Genomic DNA, 27,100 nt, shown 5'->3' with positions numbered 1-27,100 from the left:
TCACTTCACTTTCACTTCTATTAGGTCAGAGGAAAGGTGTTTGTTACCTTGAGGACTGCTCTGCTTTATGGAATAGTATGGTATGGATTGTATTCTCCTTTAAATAAATGTATGCATATTTGAATGTACTGTGTGGTCTGGAAGCTAGCATTTCTAGATCTGTTTAAAATGTCCATTGTACAGAGTCATCTATTTTTTTTTACTTTTTTTACAGGCCATGTTACTGCATGTGAACATCTCCCCAAACAACTACAGAAGGGTGCAGTGTCCTGCTATTTCCGAATCTGTAGACCATCTCAAAGACATATTAAGGGAAAAGCTTGAAATCCAGGGTGACTTTAATCTCCAGTTTGAAGACGCAGTGTTTAGAGGGGCTCTGTGCTATCTTTTCAACATATCTGAACTTCTACCAAAGAGGGCATGTGTGAAAATACTATATGTATAAGTCTCAGTTGCATATGACAGAAGTCACTCTCTACACTAAAGTGATGCCATTCATCCCTGTTGAATCATGTCTTCTGCTGCTTCTACCTCGAGCTCATCAGACACGATAATACTGCCCACAAGTTCAACCTTTCTACTAAATCTGAGAAGCTCATTGAAGTTTCCTTCTGTCTGCATTGTGCCTACCTTCTCTTATGATGTTGAGCTGAGGCTACAGGAAGCAAACAGGGTTTTTCAAGAAGCCAAGAAAAGCTTGACTCTAAAGAAAAAAATTAAATTAATATTAAAAAATATTTGCACTTGTACAGTTTGTAATAAATATGAGAGTTAAACTTAGTCTGGGACATCTTTTACACCGATAACCAAAGCATGCTTGAAAAGAAACCAGCAGTTTCTGTGCAGATAATCATGTAAGCGGACACTGTGTTGTATCACATCAGTGCCTGTTTTGTGTGTTGCTGCACAGAAGGTTGCCGGTTCGAATTCTGATCCACCAAGGTGCCAATGATGTGCCACTAAGCAAAGGAACGTCCCCACACACTGCTCCTCGGGCACTTGTCATGTCTGCTCACTAAGGGTGATGGTTAAAAGCAGAGGACAGACCTGGTTGTGTCACCGTGTGCTGTGCTGCAGTGTTTCACAATGACAATCAATATACTTTCAGTAGTTGAGAAGAGAGAAGTGAGGCTTTAGTGAAGTTGGAACATTTTATTGATTTATCTCATTGATATGAAGGCAGTCAAATGTACTTTTACCCACAGTCTCACCAAGGTTCAACACCAGGCTTTTTACTAACTTCATACTCTGTGAGTAAACAACTTTTTGTTTATATTAAAAATCCGTCATGCCAGTCTTATCATATTTAAATTAACTTTAAATTATTATTTTCAATTAAAAATGAATCCAGACAAAGATTAAATATGATTCATCAGAATGAAGAGACTCATCACAGTTGACACTTTCAAACTTAGACTCTGTGAAGACGAAGGATAAACCCTCTAAGGGGAAAGTTGGTAGAATCAAGTCAGAGAAGGACTATCTCCTGTGACAACGTCTTTAGTTCATATGACCTTGGACTGCATCTGCTGGAAAGGCTCAGTTCTCATCCAAGTTTGTCTTCACCGAGACCCATGATCTGGTGTCTTTATTTCTTTTATATTTTACAACATTCTCAGAGTATCTCCATTATTCAGTGGTCTGAGACCGGCCTGGAAGTACAGGAGGAGGAGGCTGTTCATGATGGAGCTTGGGTGACAACTGGTGACACCTCACATCATGCCATGTGTGGGCAGCATTAAGTTACATTTCTGTAGTGACCTCACAATTTGAACTATTTCTAATTGCTCTGTGATTTATTTTAATAAATTTGGACTTGACAGGTTTTTTCCAACACACCAATCACCGCCAGATTGCTTATGATATGCAGACCTCCAATAGAGCTCAGCGGTTGTGAAGAACACTCAACAACTCGTCCACTTCTTGTACATTTTTATATTGTACAGCTTTTAGATTTTTATATTGCAAATTCTGGAAAATCCAATCTCATTGTGCAATTGTACTAAGACTGATTGTGCAATGACAATAAAGATTCATTTTATCTTCGCTTTCTTATCAACACACTTTACTCTGACTGTTGACTTTAGTCAGAATAATTGATGATTTTATTCAAATAATTTTAAGAAAATCAGAATAATTTATAATTGTATTGTTTTTTTTCTAATAAACAAGGTAAATATGCATGTTAATGAGTTATACAATAAAGAAATTGCATCAATGTGCTTGAATGAAGTTGATATTAAAGTCATAATACAGAATTATGTGAAGCAACAACTTTATTTTCTTAAATTAGTAAACCAGACGGGGTGATTTTTGCCCCTAGAGGACAAAAGGTGTATAGCAGCCGAGGGATATGACGAGGGTTAATTATCACACACATCTGATCAGCTTCTACCTTGTCCAGCACTCACACACGTCCTGTCTCACTGAGTTGTAATAGTTAAAAGAGCAGCAAAACTTCACTTTACAAAAAGTTTATTTATTACTGTTTTTAGTATTTCACCGCTTCATTTACAGTTGCATTTTTTAAAAGCACATTTTATGCTGCACGTCGCGTCGGGAAAAGTACGTCATTGTCATGGTAACGGAGTTTATCACAACATGCAGGATTTAAAATGAACAGTCAGAGCTGCGAGGACAGAGAATCTGAGTAGCAGCGAGTTGGTGAGTAACTAAAAAGTCAAGTTGTCGGCGGTGGAGCAGCTGCTTTCTGATCTGGCAACATGATTTCTAGATAAAATACAGACGACAAACTGCAGCAGCGCCGCTTATCGTCCCGACATCATGTTAAAGACTCTGATACGAATATTCAAACGCCGTATTTATTGGTCGTATTTCTGCACATTTGCGGGTAATTTCCATGTTTGGCAGCTTCAGTAATTGAAAAACGAGGTGAAGGTACTCCGTGTAGTGACCAATAACACAGCGAGTAGCACATGGAACCAAATTATTCACACTTCGTAGTCTGGTTGTGTGACTGTAGTTTGCTGTGTTTGCCCGTGTACTTTTACTGCCCAGGAAGGTAAATTCAGCATTTGTAGATGTAATTTCACCACAATTTCATCTTTCTGTTCTTTAGTCACGTGGTTCTCTCCCTGTCTGGCTGCATGTTGAGATGTTGGACACTTGTTAGCACTGAAATATCAGGACAAATATATTGCTAATAAGGTCCTGTGCAAATATTCAATTATGTCTCTTTATTCTCTCAATTAGAGATTTCTGAGAATCCAAAAGACTGCAGTTGTTGGAGAAGAAGAGGTTCCAGAGTGAAGAGAGAGTCATCAGAGAAGAGGAATTCATCAGCGAGGAGAAGATTCCTGATTCAGCAGCAGAGATGTCCAGCGTCCGCTGCTACACACAGTGCAAAACTGAAAAGTTTTCACTGACCTGGACCATCACAAAGTTCAGCTTTGCCGAAGCTGTTGTGAGGAGCAGCTCCTTCACCAATGCCAGTGAAGAGTTGAAATGGTAGGTGTGGCATCCATGAAAGATCTCAGTGCTGGACTTCTGCTCGAGACTCTGGCTGCTGTTGCTCTGAATGGCGGCGTCTTTCTTACACTGCATTTCTTTGATCTCTGTCTTCTCAGGTCCCTGCTCTTGTACACGAATGGCGTAAGCCACTACGAAGGGTACCTGTCTCTCTACTTCCAGCTGGACAGTGGTCCACAGACAGGTATCCGTGCTAAGGGCAGGATGGTCATTCTCAACAGCGATGGAGAAGAGGCCATATCCGGAGGTGAGTCCGCCTGGAGATACAAAACAGTGTAACTGTGTGTGTGTGTGTGTGTGTGTGTGTTCTCTCACTTTCTGAACTCACACGGCCTATTTGTGTGCTTTTGTTCTGCAGAGATTAAAGTCCACACCATGAGGGACCGGAATGTCCTTGGATTCGACACCTTCGCCAGACGGGAAGACATCATGGACGAGGAAGCGGGAATTCTCCGGGACGACACCCTGACAGTGACCTGTGAAGTATGTTCTGTCTACATAACAACACTGAACACATTAGACGTGTCAGTAACAGCGTCTCCTATTGGACGCTGACAGCGTTACTTGTGTGTGTGGATGTTGTAGCTGAGTAAAGTGTAGTAACCGCTGTGTTGGCTTGTTGTAGATTCACGTGTTGCTCCCACCGGAGAACACCCAGCGTCAGCAGGTGAAGGTGCCCGAGTGCAGGATGGCTGATGAGCTCGGGAACCTGTGGGACCAGTCCCTGCTCCCAGACTGCTCTCTGGTTGTGGGGGGACAGGAGTTCCAGGCCCACAAAGCCATCCTAGCAGGTACCACACTCACATGTGCACAAACGGCAACAGTGATTGGTGGAAGTGGTGATCTTCTGGCGATCTAACGTTGTTCCTTTTTTTTTTCTCCTTCTGCAGCTCGCTGTCCAGTCTTCAGGGCCATGTTCACACATGACATGAAGGAGCGCCAGACCGTAAGTCTCTGTCCTAAAACGTAGCCCTTGACCTGTAATCCCCAATATGTTTCACGTTACAGCAGAAAAGAAAGATTTGTAATCTTCATTCTTTGTGGTTTAACAGACACAGTCCAAACTCTGACTTCTCTCTTACTGTCAGTGTTCAGAACCAAATTCAACTCAGCTCTGCTTTCTCCTCTAGAACCGCGTGGAGATCCAGGGGGTGGAACCGGAGGTCCTGAGAGAGCTGGTGACCTTCATTTACAGCGGCAAAGCACCCAACATACAGGACATGGCCGCCGATCTGCTAGTAGCAGCAGACATGGTAGCTAATGCTCACACACACACACACACACACACACACACACACACACAGTAATGCAAACTCAGCACACACTTACTCAGCAGGATCTGAGATGCTCTTTTTCGCTCTCCCAGTATCTCCTGGACCGACTGAAGAGGATGTGTGAGGAAGTTCTGTGCAGGAGTCTCACGGTGGAGAACGCTGCCGAGATCCTCATCATCGCTGACCTCCACTTGACCCCGGAGTTGAAGGAAGAGGCCATCACCTTCATCAACAGGTGGGTGACGCTCCCACAGCTCATTTAATCTGGGCGGTTTCTTACTTTCAGAAGATGGATGGTATTGTGTGAATCTTTAATAATCAAAAGATGCTTTATCTCCTTTTCTCTTTTAGCCATTTTTCAGACGTCTTGAGGACACCTGGATGGAAGACCGTCCAGATGGATCATCCTTGCCTCATGGGGGAGCTGTATCACTCCCTGGTCTCTGCTGGGGCTTCGCCAGCCAAGCGACCTCGGCGCTATTAATTTTCTTCTCTTTATTGTCTATTTCAGTTCTAATATGTGTTTCATTTGGATTGTTTTGCAGGACCTGGAGTTGTTCCCCACCTTGATGACATCACCAGGACATTTCAGTATTTTTTGACCAACTTACGTGAGGTAGTTTTTGAAGAAAAATTTGATATAGATTTAACTCCACACAATGCACATAACACATGTTATAAAACACACATTTAATTAAATCTTCTTGCACCCACACACACACACATGGAGATTTGGTCTGATTGAACCTCTGATTCTTTTTCAGGATTTCCGGCCTGGTTTTGGAGCAGTGCAGCAGATAACATTTTTATTGTTCATACATGTTTATTATTATTAGTGATTTTATTGTTGTGTATGTGTGTATATGTGTGTGTGTATATATATATATATATCTCTCATTTTGTTACAATTGTGTTAAGCATGACTTCAATTACACATAATGTTTATTAGTAGTATTATTACTGCTTGTAAATATTAGAGTATTGTGTTTGCATTGTTTAATTTTACCAGATTAATCATATTGTGTTTTATATTTATCTGCTAAATCAGCTTAATACATTAATACAATAGTTTAAGAATTCATACAATAAACTGTTTTAAAAAGTAGCGTGCCATTTAAGTAGTTTAATTACTAAGTTGTGCCTTGTTGAGCTTTGTTTCTGTTTTTCTTTGGGTTCTGTAATTTAAATTAATTCCAATGTACATAGTTTAAAATAAAAATATCTATTAAATCAATAAAGTAATATTTGCACAATATTTCTGAATGTTTTCAGTATGTTAACATGATATACATGAAAATAAAAAATATATATATCTGAAAATGAATATTTCTTATGCTTATTTCATTTTCATCCAGAAGTCACTACACACAGCTGGTTGGCTGATAGACCCGCCTCTTATAATTCTCAATATTAAAGAAGAAAGAACTAAATATGAGTAGAGTGGGTGTTTTAGAATGGAGAGAGAGAGATACTAGATATTTATTTTGTAGGTTATTTCATAGTGCGATTAATTTATAATTTCTTTTTAATAATGTGAGTTGGTATCTTGGGTCCTGACTGCACAACAGAACTGTATTTGTTTAAGATTGTAAGTGAAGGCTACATTTACTGTATACTGTTCATCAGAGCTGTACAGTGTTATCAATAAAACACATCTTAACAAAACTTGGTCTTACTTTGATAGTTTTCTTGAACTTTGTCTTAATTCCCTTCCACATATTGTTTGTGACCCCGACAGACATGGTTGTCTGCACTGAATGAACAAGTTGCCACTAAAACAGAAAGAATTTTGGTTCTTCAAAATCCCTTGCAGATGATGCTGTGTATGGTTAGATATCGGAGGGATCGGCAAGTGTGCCTCTCGTCTCGGACAGTGATATGAAGTGATAAATATGAGTAATTGTGATTGTAATTATCAGAACTGTTGAGTTTTGTTTCTGGATTTGGGTTTTCTCATCTTCACCGATGCGTGCTCTGTCTCCTGTCTTCTACCCACCACGTGACAGGTCTGAGGGTGGAGGGTCTTAGCTCTGTGAGCGACCAAGGAAGAGACTTCATCTTGATGGAGATTTGCTACCTTCTACATCTTAAATTAATCCAATCTGGCTCAAATCTGCTCAAGAGTCTCTTCCACCACCTTTTATATGTCCCACTGTGCCACATGGACTTGGAGGTGACATCCAGCCCAGTCCCAGTGAGACGACTGCTCTCATGCTTGAAGCAGAGGAAACGGAGCATCTTCTGGTCTGGCCATGTCTGTCCAAGACTGACAGCATGCCAGACATTGTTGAGGATGAAGTTGAAGATGTTGATATGATCTTCATCAGCTCAACTGGACCTCAACAAGAAGAGGCAGTGACACCTTGAGTACCCCGGCCAGGAAGAATATCTCCATGAAGTGAGGACCACAGTAGTCAGTGTGACTTTAGAGGTTCTTCTTCATGTGTATCATTACATCAGTGAGATCCAGCAGATCTATCTGGTGATTCCCTCTGAAGGCCAAGCTGAACAAGAAAATGAAGACCCTGGTTTTGTGATTCCTGTCATCTCAGTGTCAACATAAAAGCGAGATTCACCGGCTTCCAACAAGAAGTTTGGATCTTGCAGGAAACTCTCGCCAGAGCGACTGCCACATCTGCTTGTGTGAGTACGCAGCAGGCGAGGAGCTGAGGGTTCTCCCAAGTCTGCATGACTTCCATGCAGAGCGCGTTGACCGCTGGTGACAGCAGAACCCATCCTGTCCATTTCGTTGTGTGCTGTGCTGCAATGTTTCACAATGACAATCACTTCACTTTCACTTCAGATGATTGATTGAAGGTTAAATTAGCACCAAGTGTCATAACATGTTGCCAGATAACAAAATTGCTTGTTGTTTCTTTCTTTAATAATTATCAACAAACTAAAAGTGATTACCTAAGATATAATTACATTTCTGCTCTGACTCTTGCTCTCCCTCCCTTATCTTCCCTGCTCGCTTCTCTTGTCTACTGTCTCTGAGAGACTCTCTCAGCCCTGCTCTGCGATCAACGAAAATCAACAAAAATCATGGATTTGATCAGCTGGTCTCTCATTGCTATTGAAACAATTATCTCAAGGAGTAATCCAGGAGCTGGAGATCCTGAGTGTCCTGCCGGAACATTTGCCACTGCGTACATGATGGATGGATGGGAGAAAAAAAGACATCTACATATTCGGAATCGTGATAAAAGGACTTTTGCTGATTGGATTAGGCATTGCCCTGGTGTATCGGAAATTGAAGGCAACGGCAACCGCGGTCAAAACCCCACCAGGCCGGCTGGACTGATTGATGGAATGGGTAGAGCTGTGAGCGCACAGATTGATCGCAAATTGGATACCATCACTGGCACTATTGATTGGGAACTGGACAACATTGTGGCGAAGCTAGCAGCTTTGCACAGAAATTTGGACAGAGCAGACCAGAGACTATAGATTAGCCTGAAAGTTTCAGGTCTTCGGCCGAAAAACCCAAACAGCTCTTTCTATCTGCATTCGGTTCGCCTACTCAGCACCTGCTGTGGAACCAACATCTCCCATCAGGGTCAGGGCAGCTTGACTCTCTCACTGACTCTCTCCCTCCCTTCCCCATTACAAATACACTTAATTACACACACACTGATATGCGCTCACCCCCCACCCTATGCCTCTGCCTGTTTCGTACCCCCCAGCGTGAAATGGTGGGTCTGTGGGATTTCATCCACCACCCTTTCCTGTGGCAATTACTTTATATGTTATGTAGAGTCTATGTGCTTATGCTGTTGAGGTGTTTTTTTTAAGGTTCGCACTCCCCATTGGAGTAAAATCTGGGGGTTGTCTTTTTTACCCCCCTCCTCTATCCTAATGTGTATCCTGCTCTTGTTTCTGACCTTTTCCCCTATCTTCCTGACCTGTCCACCACCACCACTGTGCTGTGCTGTGTTTATGGTGTGTATGTATGGTTGGGTCGATGGCCAAGTTTCAGTAGTAATGGTAATTTTGACATGACAATACACGGTTTTATCAATCAATCAATCAAAACACTGACAGTTATGTCAGTAATGTATTCATTGACTTTTTTTATTTTAAAATGAAAACATGGACACACCCCCATTTACTTTAAATTTCCTTGTAGGTGACCAATCAGGCAAAGATCACCAGGGGGGAAAGCAGGGTTTTAATACCCAAACAATTTACGTTACACTGTAACCTTACAGTGTTCCAATGTGTGCACACTATATAAAACAACGTAATGTTAAAGAAAAATACCATTATATTAAAGTAAACTATTGTGGGATGTACGGAATAATTTTTAATAAACTGTTAATAATAAATAAAATGTGGAGGGTGTTGGTGCACTATTACCCTGTGTGGCGGCGGGCATCACACACTCCCCCCTTTCAAAACTCCCCATCAGAGCAAGAGAGTCCAAGTCTGCTGTCAAGTTTTCTTTACCTTGGATATGACGGATGGTGAAGCAAAAGGGTTGAAAAGCCCAGGTACCAAGGAGTGAGTCCTCCATTGCAGTCCTTCATCATTTCCTTCCACTGCAGTGCCTTATGATCTGTCTCCAGCATGAATTCTCTACCCAGAAAGGTAATAGCGAAAAGAGTCAAGGGCCAACTTCATGGCTAGTGCCTCCGTTGAATAGCGGACTTCTCTGGGGAACAGCTTCCTACTGATATATGCAACAGGATGACCATCATCAGGTGGCCCCTGCAGAGGCACCTCTCCCAATCTCCTGTCAGAAGGGTCAGTTTGTACAATAAAGAGATGATCAAAATTGGGACAGTATAAAATGTGCTGCTTACTCAGTGACTGTGAAATGTCATGAAAGGCCATTATTGCTGCCTCAGCACTTAGTCAAGTGGACCTGCCAATATTCTTTACAAAGATCAATTGTTGTCAGAAATTGAGATTTTCCTAATTGTTAAAGGAGGTAGTCAATCTTTGGTGTTGGATATGAATCAAAGTGCGAAACAGAATTGAGGTACCTAAAATCAATACAAAATCTTATACTGCCATCCTTTTTTGGCACAAGAACAACTGGGTTACACCACTCATTTTTTGAAAGTTCTATGATTCCCTGGGACAGTATCAGATCCACCTCTTCCTTCAGTGCAGTCAACAGGCAGATCTGTTCTCCCAGGACCAACAATGTCCATCCCCAAATGTTGGACGGGGGCTCTGAAGGGAAGATTGGCAGATGTCATTTGGAGGACGAGGACAACTTTTGCAAAAAAGATTTTCACAGCCCAGGCGAGTAAAAACAGAACGGGATTATATGAGCTATGGTTTTATGCTTACCTATGTGGACAACCCATGGAACTGCACACCTCAACTCAAGCACAGCAGTTCTAGCTGCTTGGGGAACCACTAGCTGTAACACTGACCCTTGATGACAATGTTTGCTGGAAATTTCTCCAATTTTGTCCGCCTACAAGTTTTCCGAACCTTACTGGGCATGGCCTCCAACTCATCCTGGGTACTAAGGATCTCTTGTAGTAGTATAGCTATCTTGTAGTAGCTATAAATGATCGAAGTGCGTTCAGAAATGCATCTGTTGTCAAATCAAGTGTCTCTATATGCACTGCTCTACAGCATAAGCAACTGAATAACAATCCATATTGTTTCATTTCCTTTCTTCCTTCCTTTACTATAAATATATATATATATTAGTGGTGGGCCGTTATTGGCGTTAACATGAGACACTTATTGGGCGATAAAAAAAAATATCGGCGTTAATCTATTCACAAAGTTGGGTTGGGAGCTGGGTCTATACTACGCAAGCTATGATGACTTTCACCTTGATATTTTAGCGCAGATGTATACCTAGCTGAATTGCACTGTAGAACGAGTCTTTGAACTGTGAAATTACCACATCAAATGTGACGTGGTAACATGGATGCAGCTATGAAGCCGCCAGGTTTGCTTCAGGGAAAATTAATTTTTAAGAAGCTTCCCAATGGAAACCTTGACAAGACTAAGGTGGTTTGCACCTTGTGCAAAGCAGAATTAGTTTACTGTAGGAAGTCTTCCAGTCTCAAGTACCACCTAAACGCAAAGCATCCGTTAGCTAATGCAGAGGATGCCGGGTCAAGTACTGCTTCTGAGCATTTTTTGAGCAACAGGGATGACAAACAAACAAAAATCATAGAAAATTAAAATGACAACAACGGGGCTGTGGTTAAATATGAATGTTCACAATTTAAATATTTTATTATGGGAAAGATACTACTTTGAATTTGTATGTAGTAAAATAAACATACATTTGTGACAACATTCACAGCGTATCTCCTTTAGTCGATGGTCTGAGATCAAGCCGGCCTGGAAGTACAACAGGAGGAGGCCGTTCATTAAGGAGCTTGGGTACAACTGGTTACACCTCACATCAGGCCATGTGTGGGCAGCATTAAGTTACATTTCTGTTCCTTCTGTACTGACATCAAAATTTGAACTATTTCTATTTGCTCTGTGATTTATTTTAATACATTTTAATACGTTTTTTCCTACACAACAACCACCGCCAGATTGGTTATGATATGGTGGTAGTAGCCTAGTGGGTAACACACTCGCCTATGAACCAGAAGACCCAGGTTCAAATCCTGCTTACTACCATTGTGTCCCTGAGCAGGACACTTTACTTAAAGTGTCTCCAGGGGGACTGTCCCTGTAACTGTCCCTGATTGTAAGTCACTATGGATAAGGGTGTCTGATATGCAGACCTCCAATAGAGCTCAGCAGTTGTGAAAAATGCTCAACAACTCATCCGCTTCTTGAACATTTTTATATTGGTACAGCTTTTAGATTTTTATATTGCAAATTCTGAAAAATCCATGACTGTGCAATGATAATAAAGATATATTTTATCTTATCTTTCCTATTAACACACTTTACTCTGTTGACTACATTTAGAATTATTGATGATTTAATTTTATTTTCTAATAGTAAAAGTGCATGTAAATGAGGTCTTATTGGCCTTGCATTTCAAATGGAATAATAACAACTTCTTTCAAGCACATTGATGTTTCTTTGAAGTTGGATACAGAATTATGAGAAGCATCAACCTTAATCTTAAATTAGTAAACCAGACGGGGTGATTTTTGCCCCTAGAGGACAAAAGGTGTAAAGCAGCCGAGGGATATGACGAGGGTTAATTATCACACACATCTGATCAGCTTCTACCTTGTCCAGCACTCACTGGCTCACTGAATTGTAGTAGTTAAAAGAGCAGCAAAACCTCACTTTACAACAAGTTTATTTATTACTGTTTTTAATATTTCACCGCTTCATTTACATTTGCATTTTTTAAAAGCACACTTTATGCTGCACGTCGCGTCGGGAATAGTACGTCATTGTCATGGTAACGGAGTTTATCACAACATGCAGGATTTTAAATGAACAGTCAGAGCTGCGAGGACAGAGGATCTGAGTAGCAGCGAGTTGGTGAGTAACTAAAAAGTCAAGTTGTCGGCGGTGGAGCAGCTGCTTTCTGATCTGGCAACATGATTTCTAGATAAAATACTGACGACAAACTGCAGCAGCGCCGCTTATCGTCCCGACATCATGTTAAAGACTCTGATACGAATATTCACGCAAACGCCGTAATTATTGGTCGCATATCTGCACATTTGCGGGTAATTTCCATGTTTGTCAGCTTCAGTAATTGAAAAACGAGGTGAAGGTACTCGGTGTAGTGACCAAGTAACACAGCGAGTAGCACATGGAACCAAATTATTCACACTTCGTAGTCTGGTTGTGTGACTGTAGTTTGCTGTGTTTGCCCGTGTACTTTTACTGCTCAGGAAGGTAAATTCAGCATTTGTAGATGTAATTTCACCACAATTTCATCTTTCTGTTCTTTAGTCACGTGGTTTTCTCCCTGTCTGGCTGCATGTTGAGATGTTGGACACTTTATAGACTTGTTAGCACTTTAACATCAGGACAAATATGTCCTCATCATCGCTAATAATGTCCTGTGCAAATATTCAATTATGTCTCTTTATTCTCTCAATCATCTCATATAATTAGAGTTTCTGAGATTCCAGAAGAAGACACTGTTGAAGACGGAGAGGAATTCATCAGCGAGGAGAAGGAGGACTTGTGTGTTGCAGTAAAAGCTCCATCAACGAGCAGTTTTTCAGCTGCCGACATCGACGAGGACCCGGAGGTGAAGATCATGACCCGAAGATCATCGGAGCCACGCTGTAATTTAGCAGCTGAAGATCGTGAGAACCCACCGGACGTCAGACAGGATGAAGTTGACCCTGTTAATTCTGGAGGAATTACTCCTCCAGAGACAGCATGTCCCCATCCAACCACAGGTAAAAGGACAGCTGAGACATACAGAAGGGGGAAAACTGGCATCAGCACATCATCATCATTATTATTATTTAAATAAATTAATATTATAAATTAATTAATAATTTTATCACATCTCGCAGGTCTGACATTTTTGTTGTTTGGTATTGTTGATCTCCAGAGACAAGCCGTTTCACAGCAGTTCCAGTGGAACAGGGCGATCATGACCAACCACGTCGCCTGCTGGATGACAGTCATCTGGAGATCTTTGCCACTGTCAGCACTGGAGGACCAAGTTCCAGCGTTGTTCCTCCAGAAAGACAGACTTATGGAAACCCTCAAGGCAAAGAGAAGGTCAGCCGAAAGAGAAAATCCCAAACGCCCACCTCTGTCGATGCTGTGAGCAACACTGAGAGATCTGAGGGTGGAGGGTCTCAGCTCTGTGAGCGACCAAGGAAGAGACTTCATCTTGATGGAAATTCGCTACCTTCTACATCTGTGGTTAATCCAATCTGGCTTGAATCTCCTCAAGAATGTCTTGCACCTTTTAGATGTCCCACTGTGCCACGTGGACTTGGTGGTGACATGCAGCCCAGTCCCAGTGAGAGAACTGAATCCTGCAGGAGAAACGGAGCATCTTCTGGTCTGGCCATGTCTGTCCAAGACTCTGACAGCATGCCAGACATTTTTGAGGATGAACTTGAAGATGATGATGTCATCATCATCAGCTCAGTTGGACCTCAACAAGAAGATGCAGTGACCCATGTGCACCCCGGCCGGGAAGAAGATCTCCAGGAAGTGAGGACCACAGTAGTCAGTGTGACTTTAGAGGTTCTTCTTCATGTGTATCATCACATCAGTGAGATCCAGCAGTTCTATATGTTGATTCCCACTGGAAGCCAAGCTGGACGAGAACATGAAGAGGCTTTCATTGCAATTCCAATCATCTCATGTCTTCCTCAGAATCAACATAGACTGAACGAAAGAGAACTTCAGCATCTTCCAAGAAGAAATGTGGATCCTGCACGAGGCTCTGAAGTTGAAGATGATGATGTCATCTTCATCAGCTCAACTTTAGCCCGACAAGACGTTGAGAATGCAGTGAGCCCTAATTATCCCTTCTTGGGAGAAGATCCCCAGGAAGAGAGGACCACAGTAGTCACTATGACTTTTGCGCTGCCTGACCTTCTGTATCATCAGCTCACTGAGATCGAGCACTTCTATCTGTGGATTCCCACTGGAAACCATGCTGGCCTCCTAACTGGACAAGATCATGAACACCCTGGTTTTGTGATTCCTGTCACATCAGATCTTCTTCAGCGTCAACATGAAAGCGAGATTCACCGGCTTTCAACAAGAAGTTTCGATCCTGCAGGAAACTCTCGCCAGAGCGACTGCCGCATCTGCTTGTGTGAGTACACAGCAGGCGAGGAGCTGAGGGTTCTCCCATGTCTGCATGACTTCCATGCAGAGTGCGTCGGCCGCTGGTTACAGCAGAACCCATCCTGTCCCATCTGCAGAGCGGACGTTTTCTAGTCTGGTGGATCAGGCTACTGGTGACGTTCTGACGTCTTGTTATGGAAACAAGTCAGCATCAAGGGGAACATCTTGCACATCTCTTGTGAAGCTGAAGATCTTCCTCCGTCTCCGGGTTGCATATGGCACAAAACAATGACCAACCAAGACAAAACCAGACAGGAGAGACCAACCAGAAGTGTGCACACACACACACACACACACACACACACACATCAATGCCCCTCAGCACACAGTCACTGTGTAAGGAACTGAGAGGTAAGTTAGGTAAGTATTGACAGGACCAAATATAATTGATATGATGTTGTAGGGTAAATTGAGCTCAAGGGTGTGGTTAGGAATCAATTAGTGCACGTGATGTTTAGTAAATTATTAATAATTCCACTTGTTTGACGACTCATCCTGCGAGTAAATCTCCTAGTAATTTTAGTAATAATTAAAGGGCGTCCACAGAAGTCATCCATGATTATTATAAGTTAAATCAAATAAGATTATGTCTGATTGTTAACAGTGTAGGGACCCTGGATTTTAATGCAGATATTAAACGTACTCGGGACGACCAACATAAAAGAGGAAAGGGAAGTACGTTTCATTCACACACATTCTTACAGTTATCTTGATAAACGTTAAGGGGCCGGATTTTACCTTAATCAGATTATCAAGAATTAGGAGAAGGCTATAATGTTATAATGCAGCTCAGCTTCACAAGTACCACAGAGGCAGACTTATGCAATGAACAGTCAATAACGATCCGTAACGTGTTTTCTGTCTGACAGAGGCATAGATCGGTCCTACTTAATCTGTGATAAGGCAGGCTCTTGTTGATCTGCTGTGCTAGTCTCTTGTGTAGACTTGTGAGAACAGGGTGTCGTTGAGGCTGAAGGTTGGAGAAGTTGCTGCTTGGTCTTCTGTTCAGGGGATTGTGATGAGGTGCACCCAGGACTGGAGCAGAACAGAAGTGGTAAAGAGGTTGCAGTGTGGAGAGAACGGCAGTGTCTTTTCCGCCCCCACCCAAACCCTGGCCCGCTGCCAGATTTGGGATGAAGATGTGTACTGTCTGAACTCACTTGTGTGCTTTTGTTCTGCAGAGAGTAAAGTCCACAGTTTGAGGGACGGGAACGTCATTGAATTCGCCACCTTTGCCAGACGGGAAGACATCATGGACGAGGATGCATGAATTCTTTGGGACGACACCCTGACAGTGACCTGTGAAGTATGTTCTGTCTGCATAACCACACTGAACACATTAGACGTGTCAGTAACAGCATCTCCTATTGGACGCTGACAGTGTTACTGTGCACCACCTCCATTGTGTGCATGGATGTTGTAGCTGAGTAAAGTGTAGTAACCGCTGTGTTGGCTTGTTGTAGATTCACGTGTTGCTCCCACCGGAGAACACCCAGCTTCAGCAGGTGAAGGTGCCCGTGTGCAGGATGGCTGATGAGCTCGGGAACCTGTGGGACCAGTCCCTTCTCCCAGACTGCTCTCTGGTTGTGGGGGGACAGGAGTTCCAGGCCCACAAAGCCATCCTAGCAGGTACCACACTCACATGTGCACAAACGGCAACAGTGATTGGTGGAAGTGGTGATCTTCTGGCGATCTAACGTTGTTCCTTTTTTTTTCTCCTTCTGCAGCTCGCTGTCCAGTCTTCAGGGCCATGTTCACGCATGACATGAAGGAGCGCCAGATCGTAAGTCTCTGTCCTAAATCTTAGCCCTTGTTTAGAACCATCTCAGCTCTGCTTTCTCTTCTAGAACCATGTGGAGATCCAGGGGGTGGAACCGGAGGTCCTGAGAGAGCTGGTGACCTTCATCTACAGCACCCAAAGGACCCAACCTATAGGACATGGCCGCTGAGCTCCTAGTAGCAGCAGACATGGTAGCTACTGTTGACACACACATACACACACACACACACACACACACACACACACACACACACACACTAATACAAACTCAGCACACACTCACTCAGCAGGATCTGAGATGTTCTTTTTCACTCTTTCAGTATCTCCTGGACCGACTGAAGAGGATGTGTGAGGAAGTTCTGTGCAGGAGTCTCACGGTGGAGAACGCTGCCGAGATCCTCATCATCGCTGACCTCCACTTGACCCCGGAGCTGAAGGAAGAGGCCATCATCTTCATCAACAGGTGGGTGATGCTCCCACAGCTCATTTAATCTGGACTGTTTCTTACTTTCAGAAGATAGATGGTATTGTGTGAATCTTTAATAAACAAGGTGCTTTATCTCTTTTTCTTTTTTAGCCATTTTTCAGACGTCTTCAGGACACCTGGATGGAAGACCGTCCAGATGGATCATCCTTGCCTCATGGGGGAGCTGTATCGCTCCCTGGTCTCTGCTGGGGCTTCGCCATCCAAGCGACCTCGGCTCTTTTAATTTTCTTTTTTTAACAGTTTAACATTTGTTCTAATATGTGTTTCATTTTGATAATATATACATGCAATAATATAATAATTTTATTACAATTGTGTTATGCATAGATTCATTTACACATAATATATGTTTATTAGTAGTAGTTGTATTACTACTTGTAAATATTAGAGTATTGGGTTAGCATTGATTTAATTTTACAAGATAAATCTTGTGTTTTACATGTATATGCTTAATTTAATTAATAGTTGTCAATAGCATTTAAGTAATTTAATTAGTAAATTGTGCCTTGTTTCTGTTCCTCTCAAGGTTTATTTTTGTCTTTACTGGGGCTTTGGGTTCTGCTATTTAAAAACAATTCCAATGTACATAGTTTAAAATAAAAATATATACTAAATCAATAAAGTAATGTTTGTACAATGTTTATGAATGTTTGATATATTTTAATACAAGAGTTTATACATAAAAGTAAAAAAGGCTTTTAAAAAATGAATGTCGTATTGTCTTTTTCTTATGCTTGACTCATTTTTATCCAGACGTCACTACATACAGCCACATACTCCTGTGCATGAATTCATAATCATTTTAGAAACTGTATAATGTATCAGAATTTATACATTATACAGTCATTGTAAAAAGTACAATGAAATTAGGTGCAGTCTCTGAGCCAGAGAGATAAGTGTCCTGCTCAGAGACACAATGGTAGTAAGTGGGATTTGAACCCGGGTCTTCTGGTTCACAGGCGAGTGTGTTACCCACTAGGCTACTACCACCCATCTTCTTCACTGGCTCTGTGGAGTTCACACCCCAGGACAGGTTTATGTGCTGTCTGTCAAGTCCTTAATCCAGAGACAGGTGGAATATGGTGGAATATGAATATGAGTCCCAGATCTGACAGCTTACACACCGATCTTTGAGGAAGGATGGTGTTAAAGGCAGAGCTAAAGTCTTTAAAGAGGAGGCGTCGCTCCCCTGGTGCTCCAGGTGGGACAGGGTAGCATGAAGAGCAACAGGTACAGCATCCTCTGTAGACCTGTTAGCCCAGTAGGCAAACTGGTGTGCATCTAAGGTGGGAGGGAAGAAGGACATGATATGACTCCAGACCAGTCTCTCGAAGCACTTCATCAGCACTGGTGTGAGCGCTACTGGCAGGTTATGGATGGTTTTTTTGGGAACGGGACTATGGTGGAAGATTTCAGGCAGGGTGGGACAGAGGCCTGGGACAGTGACAGGTTGAACATTTTGGGAAGAGCCCGGCCAGTTGCTCTGCACAGTTCCTCAGCACACGACCAGGGACACCGTCAGGACCTTCCGCCTTCCTGGTGTTGACAGCCTGAAACATAAATACACATAAAACGCCACTCCGGAGGGGAGAGCAGCGAGCCGCTGTGTGCGAGGAAGTGAACAGTTCGTAAACAGGTTTATTAAAGTTGTCCTTTTGCTGAATATATTAAGGTGACATACTAAAAAAGGGTGTGCTTTATCAGTGACAACAATTGTTCTGGAGGCCAAAAGGTGACAGACGACTCAACGCTGTTTCCTTTCCTGCACGTCCCACCACATAGCTGCTGGTTGGCTGATAGACCCGCCTCTTATAATTCTCAATATTGAAGAAGAAAGAACTAAATATGAGTAGAGTGGGTGTTTTAGAATGGAGAGAGAGAGATACTAGATATTTATTTTGTAGGTTATTTCATAGTGCGATTAATTTATAATTTCTTTTTAATAATGTGAGTTGGTATCTTGGGTCCTGACTGCACAACAGAACCGTATTTGTTTAAGATTGTAAGTGAAGGCTACATTTACTGTATACTGTTCATCAGAGCTGTACAGTGTTATCAATAAAACACCTCTTAACAAAACTTGGTCTTACTTTGATAGTTTTCTTGAACTTTGTCTTAATTCCCTACCACATATTGTTTGTGACCCCGACAGACATGGTTGTCTGCACTGAATGAACAAGTTGCCACTAAAACAGAAAGAATTTTGGTTCTTCAAAATCCCTTGCAGATGATGCTGTGTATGGTTAGATATCGGAGGGATCGGCAAGTGTGCCTCTCGTCTCGGACAGTGATATGAAGTGATAAATATGAGTAATTGTGATTGTAATTATCAGAACTGTTGAGTTTTGTTTCTGGATTTGGGTTTTCTCATCTTCACCGATGCGTGCTCTGTCTCCTGTCTTCTACCCACCACGTGACAGGTCTGAGGGTGGAGGGTCTTAGCTCTGTGAGCGACCAAGGAAGAGACTTCATCTTGATGGAGATTTGCTACCTTCTACATCTTAAATTAATCCAATCTGGCTCAAATCTGCTCAAGAGTCTCTTCCACCACCTTTTATATGTCCCACTGTGCCACATGGACTTGGAGGTGACATCCAGCCCAGTCCCAGTGAGACGACTGCTCTCATGCTTGAAGCAGAGGAAACGGAGCATCTTCTGGTCTGGCCATGTCTGTCCAAGACTGACAGCATGCCAGACATTGTTGAGGATGAAGTTGAAGATGTTGATATGATCTTCATCAGCTCAACTGGACCTCAACAAGAAGAGGCAGTGACACCTTGAGTACCCCGGCCAGGAAGAATATCTCCATGAAGTGAGGACCACAGTAGTCAGTGTGACTTTAGAGGTTCTTCTTCATGTGTATCATTACATCAGTGAGATCCAGCAGATCTATCTGGTGATTCCCTCTGAAGGCCAAGCTGAACAAGAACATGACGACCCTGGTTTTGTGATTCCTGTCATCTCAGTGTCAACATAAAAGCGAGATTCACCGGCTTCCAACAAGAAGTTTGGATCTTGCAGGAAACTCTCGCCAGAGCGACTGCCACATCTGCTTGTGTGAGTACGCAGCAGGCGAGGAGCTGAGGGTTCTCCCAAGTCTGCATGACTTCCATGCAGAGCGCGTTGACCGCTGGTGACAGCAGAACCCATCCTGTCCATTTCGTTGTGTGCTGTGCTGCAATGTTTCACAATGACAATCACTTCACTTTCACTTCAGATGATTGATTGAAGGTTAAAATAGTACCAAGTGTCATAACATGTTGCCAGATAACAAAATTGCTTGTTGTTTCTTTCTTTAATAATTATCAACAAACTAAAAGTGATTACCTAAGATATAATTACATTTCTGCTCTGACTCTTGCTCTCCCTCCCTTATCTTCCCTGCTCGCTTCTCTTGTCTACTGTCTCTGAGAGACTCTCTCAGCCCTGCTCTGCGATCAACGAAAATCAACAAAAATCATGGATTTGATCAGCTGGTCTCTCATTGCTATTGAAACAATCATCTCAAGGAGTAATCCAGGAGCTGGAGATCCTGAGTGTCCTGCCGGAACATTTGCCACTGCGTACATGATGGATGGATGGGAGAAAAAAAGACATCTACATATTCGGAATCGTGATAAAAGGACTTTTGCTGATTGGATTAGGCATTGCCCTGGTGTATCGGAAATTGAAGGCAACGGCAACCGCGGTCAAAACCCCACCAGGCCGGCTGGACTGATTGATGGAATGGGTAGAGCTGTGAGCGCACAGATTGATCGAAAAATTGGATACCATCACTGGCACTATTGATTGGGAACTGGACTACATTGTGGCGAAGCTAGCAGCTTTGCACAGAAATTTGGACAGAGCAGACCAGAGACTATAGAACAGCCTGAAAGTTTCAGGTCTTCGGCCGAAAAACCCAAACAGCTCTTTCTATCTGCATTCGGTTCCCCTACTCAGCACCTGCTGTGGAACCAACATCTCCCATCAGGGTCAGGGCAGCTTGACTCTCTCACTGACTCTCTCCCTCCCTTCCCCATTACAAATACACTTAATTACACACACACTGATATGCGCTCACCCCCCACCCTATGCCTCTGCCTGTTTCGTACCCCCCAGCGTGAAATGGTGGGTCTGTGGGATTTCATCCACCACCCTTTCCTGTGGCAATTACTTTATATGTTATGTAGAGTCTATGTGCTTATGCTGTTGAGGTGTTTTTTTTAAGGTTCGCACTCCCCATTGGAGTAAAATCTGGGGGTTGTCTTTTTTACCCCCCTCCTCTATCCTAATGTGTATCCTGCTCTTGTTTCTGACCTTTTCCCCTATCTTCCTGACCTGTCCACCACCACCACTGTGCTGTGCTGTGTTTATGGTGTGTATGTATGGTCGGGTCGATGGCCAAGTTTCAGTAGTAATGGTAATTTTGACATGACAATACACGGTTTTATCAATCAATCAATCAAAACACTGACAGTTATGTCAGTAATGTATTCATTGACTTTTTCATTTTAAAATGAAAACATGGACACACCCCCATTTACTTTAAATTTCCTTGTAGGTGACCAATCAGGCAAAGATCACCAGGGGGGAAAGCAGGGTTTTAATACCCAAACAATTTACGTTACACTGTAACCTTACAGTGTTCCAATGTGTGCACACTATATAAAACAACGTAATGTTAAAGAAAAATACCATTATATTAAAGTTAACTATTGTGGGATGTACGGAATAATTTTTAATAAACTGTTAATAATAAATAAAATGTGGAGGGTGTTGGTGCACTATTACCCTGTGTGGCGGCGGGCATCACACACTCCCCCCTTTCAAAACTCCCCATCAGAGCAAGAGAGTCCAAGTCTGCTGTCAAGTTTTCTTTACCTTGGATATGACGGATTGTTAGAGTTGTACGCCGTTCCAACACTTATAAACCAGAGAAGAATGACACGAAGAAGTTGAGTTCTTTTACTTGCAAGGAGAGCGATCAGAGACAACCAATACAGCAGCCTCCAAAAAGCTCTGCCGTCTCTTCCGCTTCCTCTCTTTTTATTCAATAATAGGGCGGTACATTCATCACAGGATCACACCAAATAAGCTTATAATTTGCATGTAGGGTTGTCTCTTTGGTAGACGCTCCATCGCCAAGGTCTTCTTGTTTTTCTTGCTTCTCTGCGGCTGCAGGCCTCCTCTTATCAAGTCGCGGTCATTCTGTTCTGCAAACAGCCTTTAGCCCACCAGTTTCTGAAGAGACTAATGATTCAATGTAGTGCGCATATTAAAAAGATTAATATAGTTTAATGCATGCGAGATATATATATATGTCAAAAGGATTAATAGAGTTTAATACATGTGGGATATATATGTCAAAAAGGTAGTAAAGGTTAATAGCATGATAACTTATATACATTTTCCAACATTTCCCCCCTGTTTATCATGTATCAAACCTTTTTCTAATTCTTTTTTTTTTTTTTTTTTTTTCTTAATAATAACAACAATAATAAGAATAATAGAAAAAATCGTGAGTATAGTGATATATATACATATATCTTTGTTTTTTTTTTTTTTTTGTTTTTTTTTCTTAATAATAACAACAATAATAATAATAATAGAAAAAATCGTGAGTATAGAATAACAAAAATAATAGGAAAACATCGTGAGTATCACACAGAGTGATAATGCCGTTCTGGACCACATAGGGACTGTAGTACGGTGCTGAGAACAGGCCACATGACGCACCGAATCGAAACCACAATGCAACCAACCAAGCATTCAAGAGAACAAAAACGTGGTGTCGCTGTTCAGGAGAGGACAGAATAAATGCTACCCTGCCGATTCAAAACGCTGCTCCTTTTTTTTTTTTTTTTTTTTTTTTCTTTGAATCAGCAGCTTCAAGTCTGCTGAGAGATCCATATTCTACCATCCTATCACCATAAGTCACCATATTTCCGAACGTCGTTTCCAGCCTTATCCAAACAGCACCTTGCCTGATAAATACAGGAAGTTCAGAATTAAAACAACAAAAAGCCTGATAAATTCAGGAAATACAGAATTAAAACAACAAAAAAGCCTGATAAATTCAGGAAATTCAGAATTAAAACAACAAAAAATACATTTAAAACATAATGAGTCAAGCATATGTCCCCCAATATTTCCCCCCTGTTTATCATGTATTGAACCTTTTTTTTTTTTTTTTCTATAGTACTTCCCTAATAACCTCTTCCGGTAGGATTTTCGACTATTAGTTCATAAACCGAGCAATACATTTACACTCAAAGGGATGTTGCTTCAATTCTCAAAGATAGATTCTCAGAACAGTTGGCTCAACTGTAAGTCACTGGGCTCCATGGACATCTCAAAGCCCTCATCGTGGATTTTATTTTCCAAGAGCGGGTATAACTGTGTGGGATCAACCTCCCTGGGTGATAAGGCCGTAGTGATGAGACGGTTCACAAGACTGCGCAGACAAGGAATACAACAACATCCACACAAGGTCAGAATTGCTGCAAATACAGCCATAGATGTTAAAACAGATTGAACTAGGGCTTTGTATTTCCCGAATACATTCATCCAGGAATCCCACATCGTAGTTTCCACCCCTGAATGCTCCTTCATCTTCCGGTTGAGGGTGCGCAGGCCGTCAATGGCCAATGTCAGACTGCCTCCTGCAGCTGTGTTGTTTGGTATGAACGAGCAGCATTGCTCTCCAAACCCTCTCCAAAACCCCATTTTTCTCAGCCAAGAGCATATCAAGCGCTATTCTGTTCTGAAAAGCCATTAGGGAAGTGGCGAATAATTGCCCATGCACGGCCTCAAAACCGACTTGTGTCCAATTTCCTAATTTCTGAACATTGTAATGGATGTAGTTGATCCTGTCTACGTTCTTATTAATCGTACACCACCAACACAAGGTTGATTCGAATCCTGCTGCTATTTGATTCGCTATTTTAAATTCGTCAGGCACCCCCCCTGGGAACCCCAATTGCATCTATGTAAGTTGGATCTGTTAGCTTCTCCCAGGGCGGGGTTGACCGCTTCGTCTGGTGCCAGTCTGCAGGCACCAGGCTGTCTATTTTGAATAATAGGTTACTTATTGTTGTTGGATATATGGACACTGGTAATAAAAGGGTTACTAAGACACACAACCCGGTGGTGTTTGCGGGCAATCGATCAAACAACCTGATCCCAAACTTGATCCCAACTTCTGCAACGACAATCTGGTTGAGTTATAACTGCTGGTTTTACCTGTAATAATGGTCATGGCCCCATACAAAGCACGCAATCTTGTTGAGTGACATTAGCTGCTTGCTCCACTTAAAGAAGCCAATTGTTGTTTTTACCACATCAAGCATGTATCAATTATGGTTTTTTTTTTTTTTTTTTTTTTAATATAGGCTAAAGCCATATGTAGCTGTACCAGTCCCACCCCCCTGTTGAGACATGTGTTTTCCCATGGCCCAAAATCGCAGCCCATCTGTATGTAGATATGTACATATGTAGATTGTTTTTTTTTTTTTTTTTTTTTCTAAAAAATTGTAAATAATAAAAAATGAAATTAACAGTTGTCGATAAGGTAACATCCAAATTGCATCAAAAACCCACGTAGAAACACCTCAGTCATGCTGAAAATCCAAGACTACTACAGCAGTAACATCCAACATCCGTTACGCACCCGATTCGTCTTTACACAAAAATTTGCACCTCCCAAAAATAAATAAAAAAAAGAATGCATGAAAAATCAGCTACAGGACATAGTGAAGGAGAACAGAGGTGATACGGTCACAATTTTGGAGGCCTAATGTGGGTGGGGAGTCTGTTTAAAGCTAAGAGGGCCTGCTCTGCATCAGGGTTCCACAGCACCTGAGAAGACATCGATTTATAATGAGTGAGGGCAGTTAAAGGCTTGCTGAACCTTGGAAGAAATACTCTATGGTAGGAACAAAAGGCAATAAATAACAACAACTGTTTTACAGTAATGGATGTGAGGAGTTTGGATGACAGGTCCTTGTCATTTTCCACTAATAATGTGACCCAGAAATATAACGGAAATGTAACAGCAAAAATGCAACTGAAATCCAAACCAAAACTGAGACAATAACCCTATTGCTGTGAATAACAATAATAATAATTATTCTCTAAATGCTCTCGGTCTGGGTTCAAGGAAACAAAAAGTGCACAGCGCAAGTTATAACCAGAATAATGTAGTCATCCCAATGCTACCATTTAAATAAAAAACAATACAGCATCATATCGGTCATTGGCTGGGGCAACACAATGAAATGAAATAAAATCCACAGTACAATATAAATGTGAAGCCTTTTTTTTATATGTCTTCCACTGTTCTTTTTTACATGGCTGCACTAGAATCAACAATGAGAAAAGAAAAAAATTCACTTGTCAGAGGGATGCGTATCAGTGTGTTATGTCTTCGTATTCAGCGTGAGTGTCAGTGTAGGTCAGTGTAGGTGTGATGGACCTTATTCAAAGACACAGTAACAGAGGCAAACAGTGCAGCCGTTGGGAAATCTCCCTTCTTAAATAAAATAAAACAACACAAAACCCAGAAAAAAAGAACCCAAAGTGTACATACAACAGTACAATATTCATTTAAAATTGCACAGTTTAGATGTAATGTATATATTTTCCCCAGCTTTTCACAAACCTAATTTTAAAACTCTCAGAAAGAAAAGAAAACAAACAAACAAAATACACAAAATGTAAATTCAAAATATTTCCCATATTCCCTTTAAATGTGAATAAGGTAGAGACCTGTTGTAAATCGCTGTTCTGATGCCCAGACGGTAAAATCTATTGCTAAGAGTTCCAAAACAAAACGAGAGAGAGAGAGAGAGAGAGAGAGATAGGCCCCACACACACACACACACACACATACCAGAGAGATAAGGTCTGCCAATGCGTGTAGACGCACATACCCACACACACACACACACACACACACACACACACACAGAGGCTGGAGTGTCTCATCAGAACTCCTGTCCTGCACTTGTATTTTCCTGTAGATGTAACCATTCCCCTATTCCGCCAGTACTGAGCAAATGTATATTGGCTATCAGTATATATATAGTAACATCTTTCCCTTTCATTAATTTACAAGCCTCAGTTAGAGCAATTATTTTGGCTGCTTGCGCTGAAAAAGTCGATGGTAAGTTGTCAGCTTTAATCGCTGCTGTCACCATGGCGTAGCCCGTTTATGTTTTTCCCAAATAATTTTTCTTTGAAGAGCCATCGATGAATATTACCTCACCCTGAGGCAAGGTTGGTCACTTAAATCTAATCTAGATTTAGCTGTGTGTTCGTGTTATTCTCCGTCATCGGGTAAAGTTAACAATGTGGCTGGGTTAAATGTGGTGCATCGTTCGATAGTGAGATGTGGCTGTGACAGCAACGTGGCCATGCAGGAGAGGTGCCTTGCAGGTGATAAAAAGATCATATTGGTTTGCAGTAGTAAAGCAGCCACTGCATGTGGGACCTTAAGGGTCAATGGGTGGAATAAAACTATTCCGGCACTTGCTTCTACTGCCATCGACGCCGCTATCACCGCCCTCACACAGTGTGGCAATGCGCGGGCTACATTATCTAATTTGGATGAAAAATAAGCTATCGGCCTCAGGTTGTCTCCATGTTGTCGGCCTAGGACAGAAGTCATATATTTGTCTTTGCAGTCCACCATTTGTATAAACGGTTTACTATAATTTGGCAAGGCTAGAGCTAAATTGGAGGTCAGCGCCTGTTTAATATCACAAAAAGTTTTTTCTGCTTCTGACGTCCAATTTAGCGGTGATGTCATTTTCAGGTCTTCAGTGTAAATTAAAGCCGTGAGTGGGGAAGTAATCTCAGCGTAATTTGGTACCCAACTTCTACAATAATTAGTTAATCCTAAGAATGACATCATTTGTTTTTTATTAATTGGTTTTGGCGCCTGTAGGACCGCTGTTTTCCGTTCTTCTAGAATAGTTCTGCCGCCTGCACTGAGGTGGTGACCCAGGTATTTGACTTGTGGATTCCACAATTGCAATTAGTTTTTACTAACTTTGTGCCCCTCTTTAGCTAGGTGATTTAAGAGGGCCACAGTGTCGTTTTTACATGCATCTAGACTCGGAGAAGCCACTAATATATCATCAACGTAAAGTAGAATCTGACTTCCCCCCGGTGGTTGAAATTTGGACATGCTGGCATGCATGGCTTGGGAATATATAGTAGGGCTTTCGCAATAGCCCTGGGGAAGCCTAGTATAGGTGTATCGTTTCCCCTTAAATGTAAAAGCGAACCAAAATTGGCTGTCTGGGTCTATGGGAATGGAGAAAAAGGCATTGCTAATGTCGACCACAG

At 41.9% G+C, this 27,100-nt stretch overlaps 1 protein-coding gene and 1 pseudogene across 1 annotated transcript; both read left to right on the top strand.

Moving 5' to 3' along the window:
* The first annotated feature begins 2,786 nt into the window (after nt 1–2,786).
* Nucleotides 2,787–5,247, top strand: LOC114795635 (speckle-type POZ protein-like). Its single transcript, XM_028989146.1, has 9 exons — nt 2,787–2,851; nt 3,214–3,468; nt 3,588–3,736; nt 3,848–3,972; nt 4,115–4,280; nt 4,380–4,435; nt 4,620–4,742; nt 4,856–4,998; nt 5,115–5,247. The coding sequence occupies exons 2-9, from the start codon at nt 3,335–3,337 to the stop codon at nt 5,245–5,247; spliced, it is 1,029 nt and encodes a 342-aa protein (XP_028844979.1). The 5' UTR covers nt 2,787–2,851; nt 3,214–3,334.
* Nucleotides 5,248–14,812: 9,565 nt separating this feature from the next.
* On the top strand, nt 14,813–16,991 carry LOC114795633 (speckle-type POZ protein-like; annotated as a pseudogene).
* Nucleotides 16,992–27,100: the final 10,109 nt, after the last annotated feature.

Source organism: Denticeps clupeoides, chromosome 8 (assembly GCF_900700375.1).
Source record: "Denticeps clupeoides chromosome 8, fDenClu1.1, whole genome shotgun sequence".
NCBI lineage: Eukaryota > Metazoa > Chordata > Actinopteri > Clupeiformes > Denticipitidae > Denticeps > Denticeps clupeoides.
This window is presented reverse-complemented; position numbering and strand designations above follow the sequence as displayed.

Bases quoted from the DNA above. Each gene is read 5' to 3' on its own strand.
- LOC114795635 (XM_028989146.1), top strand. From the start codon at position 3,335: ATGTCCAGCGTCCGCTGCTACACACAGTGCAAAACTGAAAAGTTTTCA. The intron at 3,737-3,847 runs GTGAGTCCGCCT...TTTGTTCTGCAG, and splicing joins AGAAGAGGCCATATCCGGAG to AGATTAAAGTCCACACCATG. The intron at 4,999-5,114 runs GTGGGTGACGCT...TTTCTCTTTTAG, and splicing joins GCCATCACCTTCATCAACAG to CCATTTTTCAGACGTCTTGA.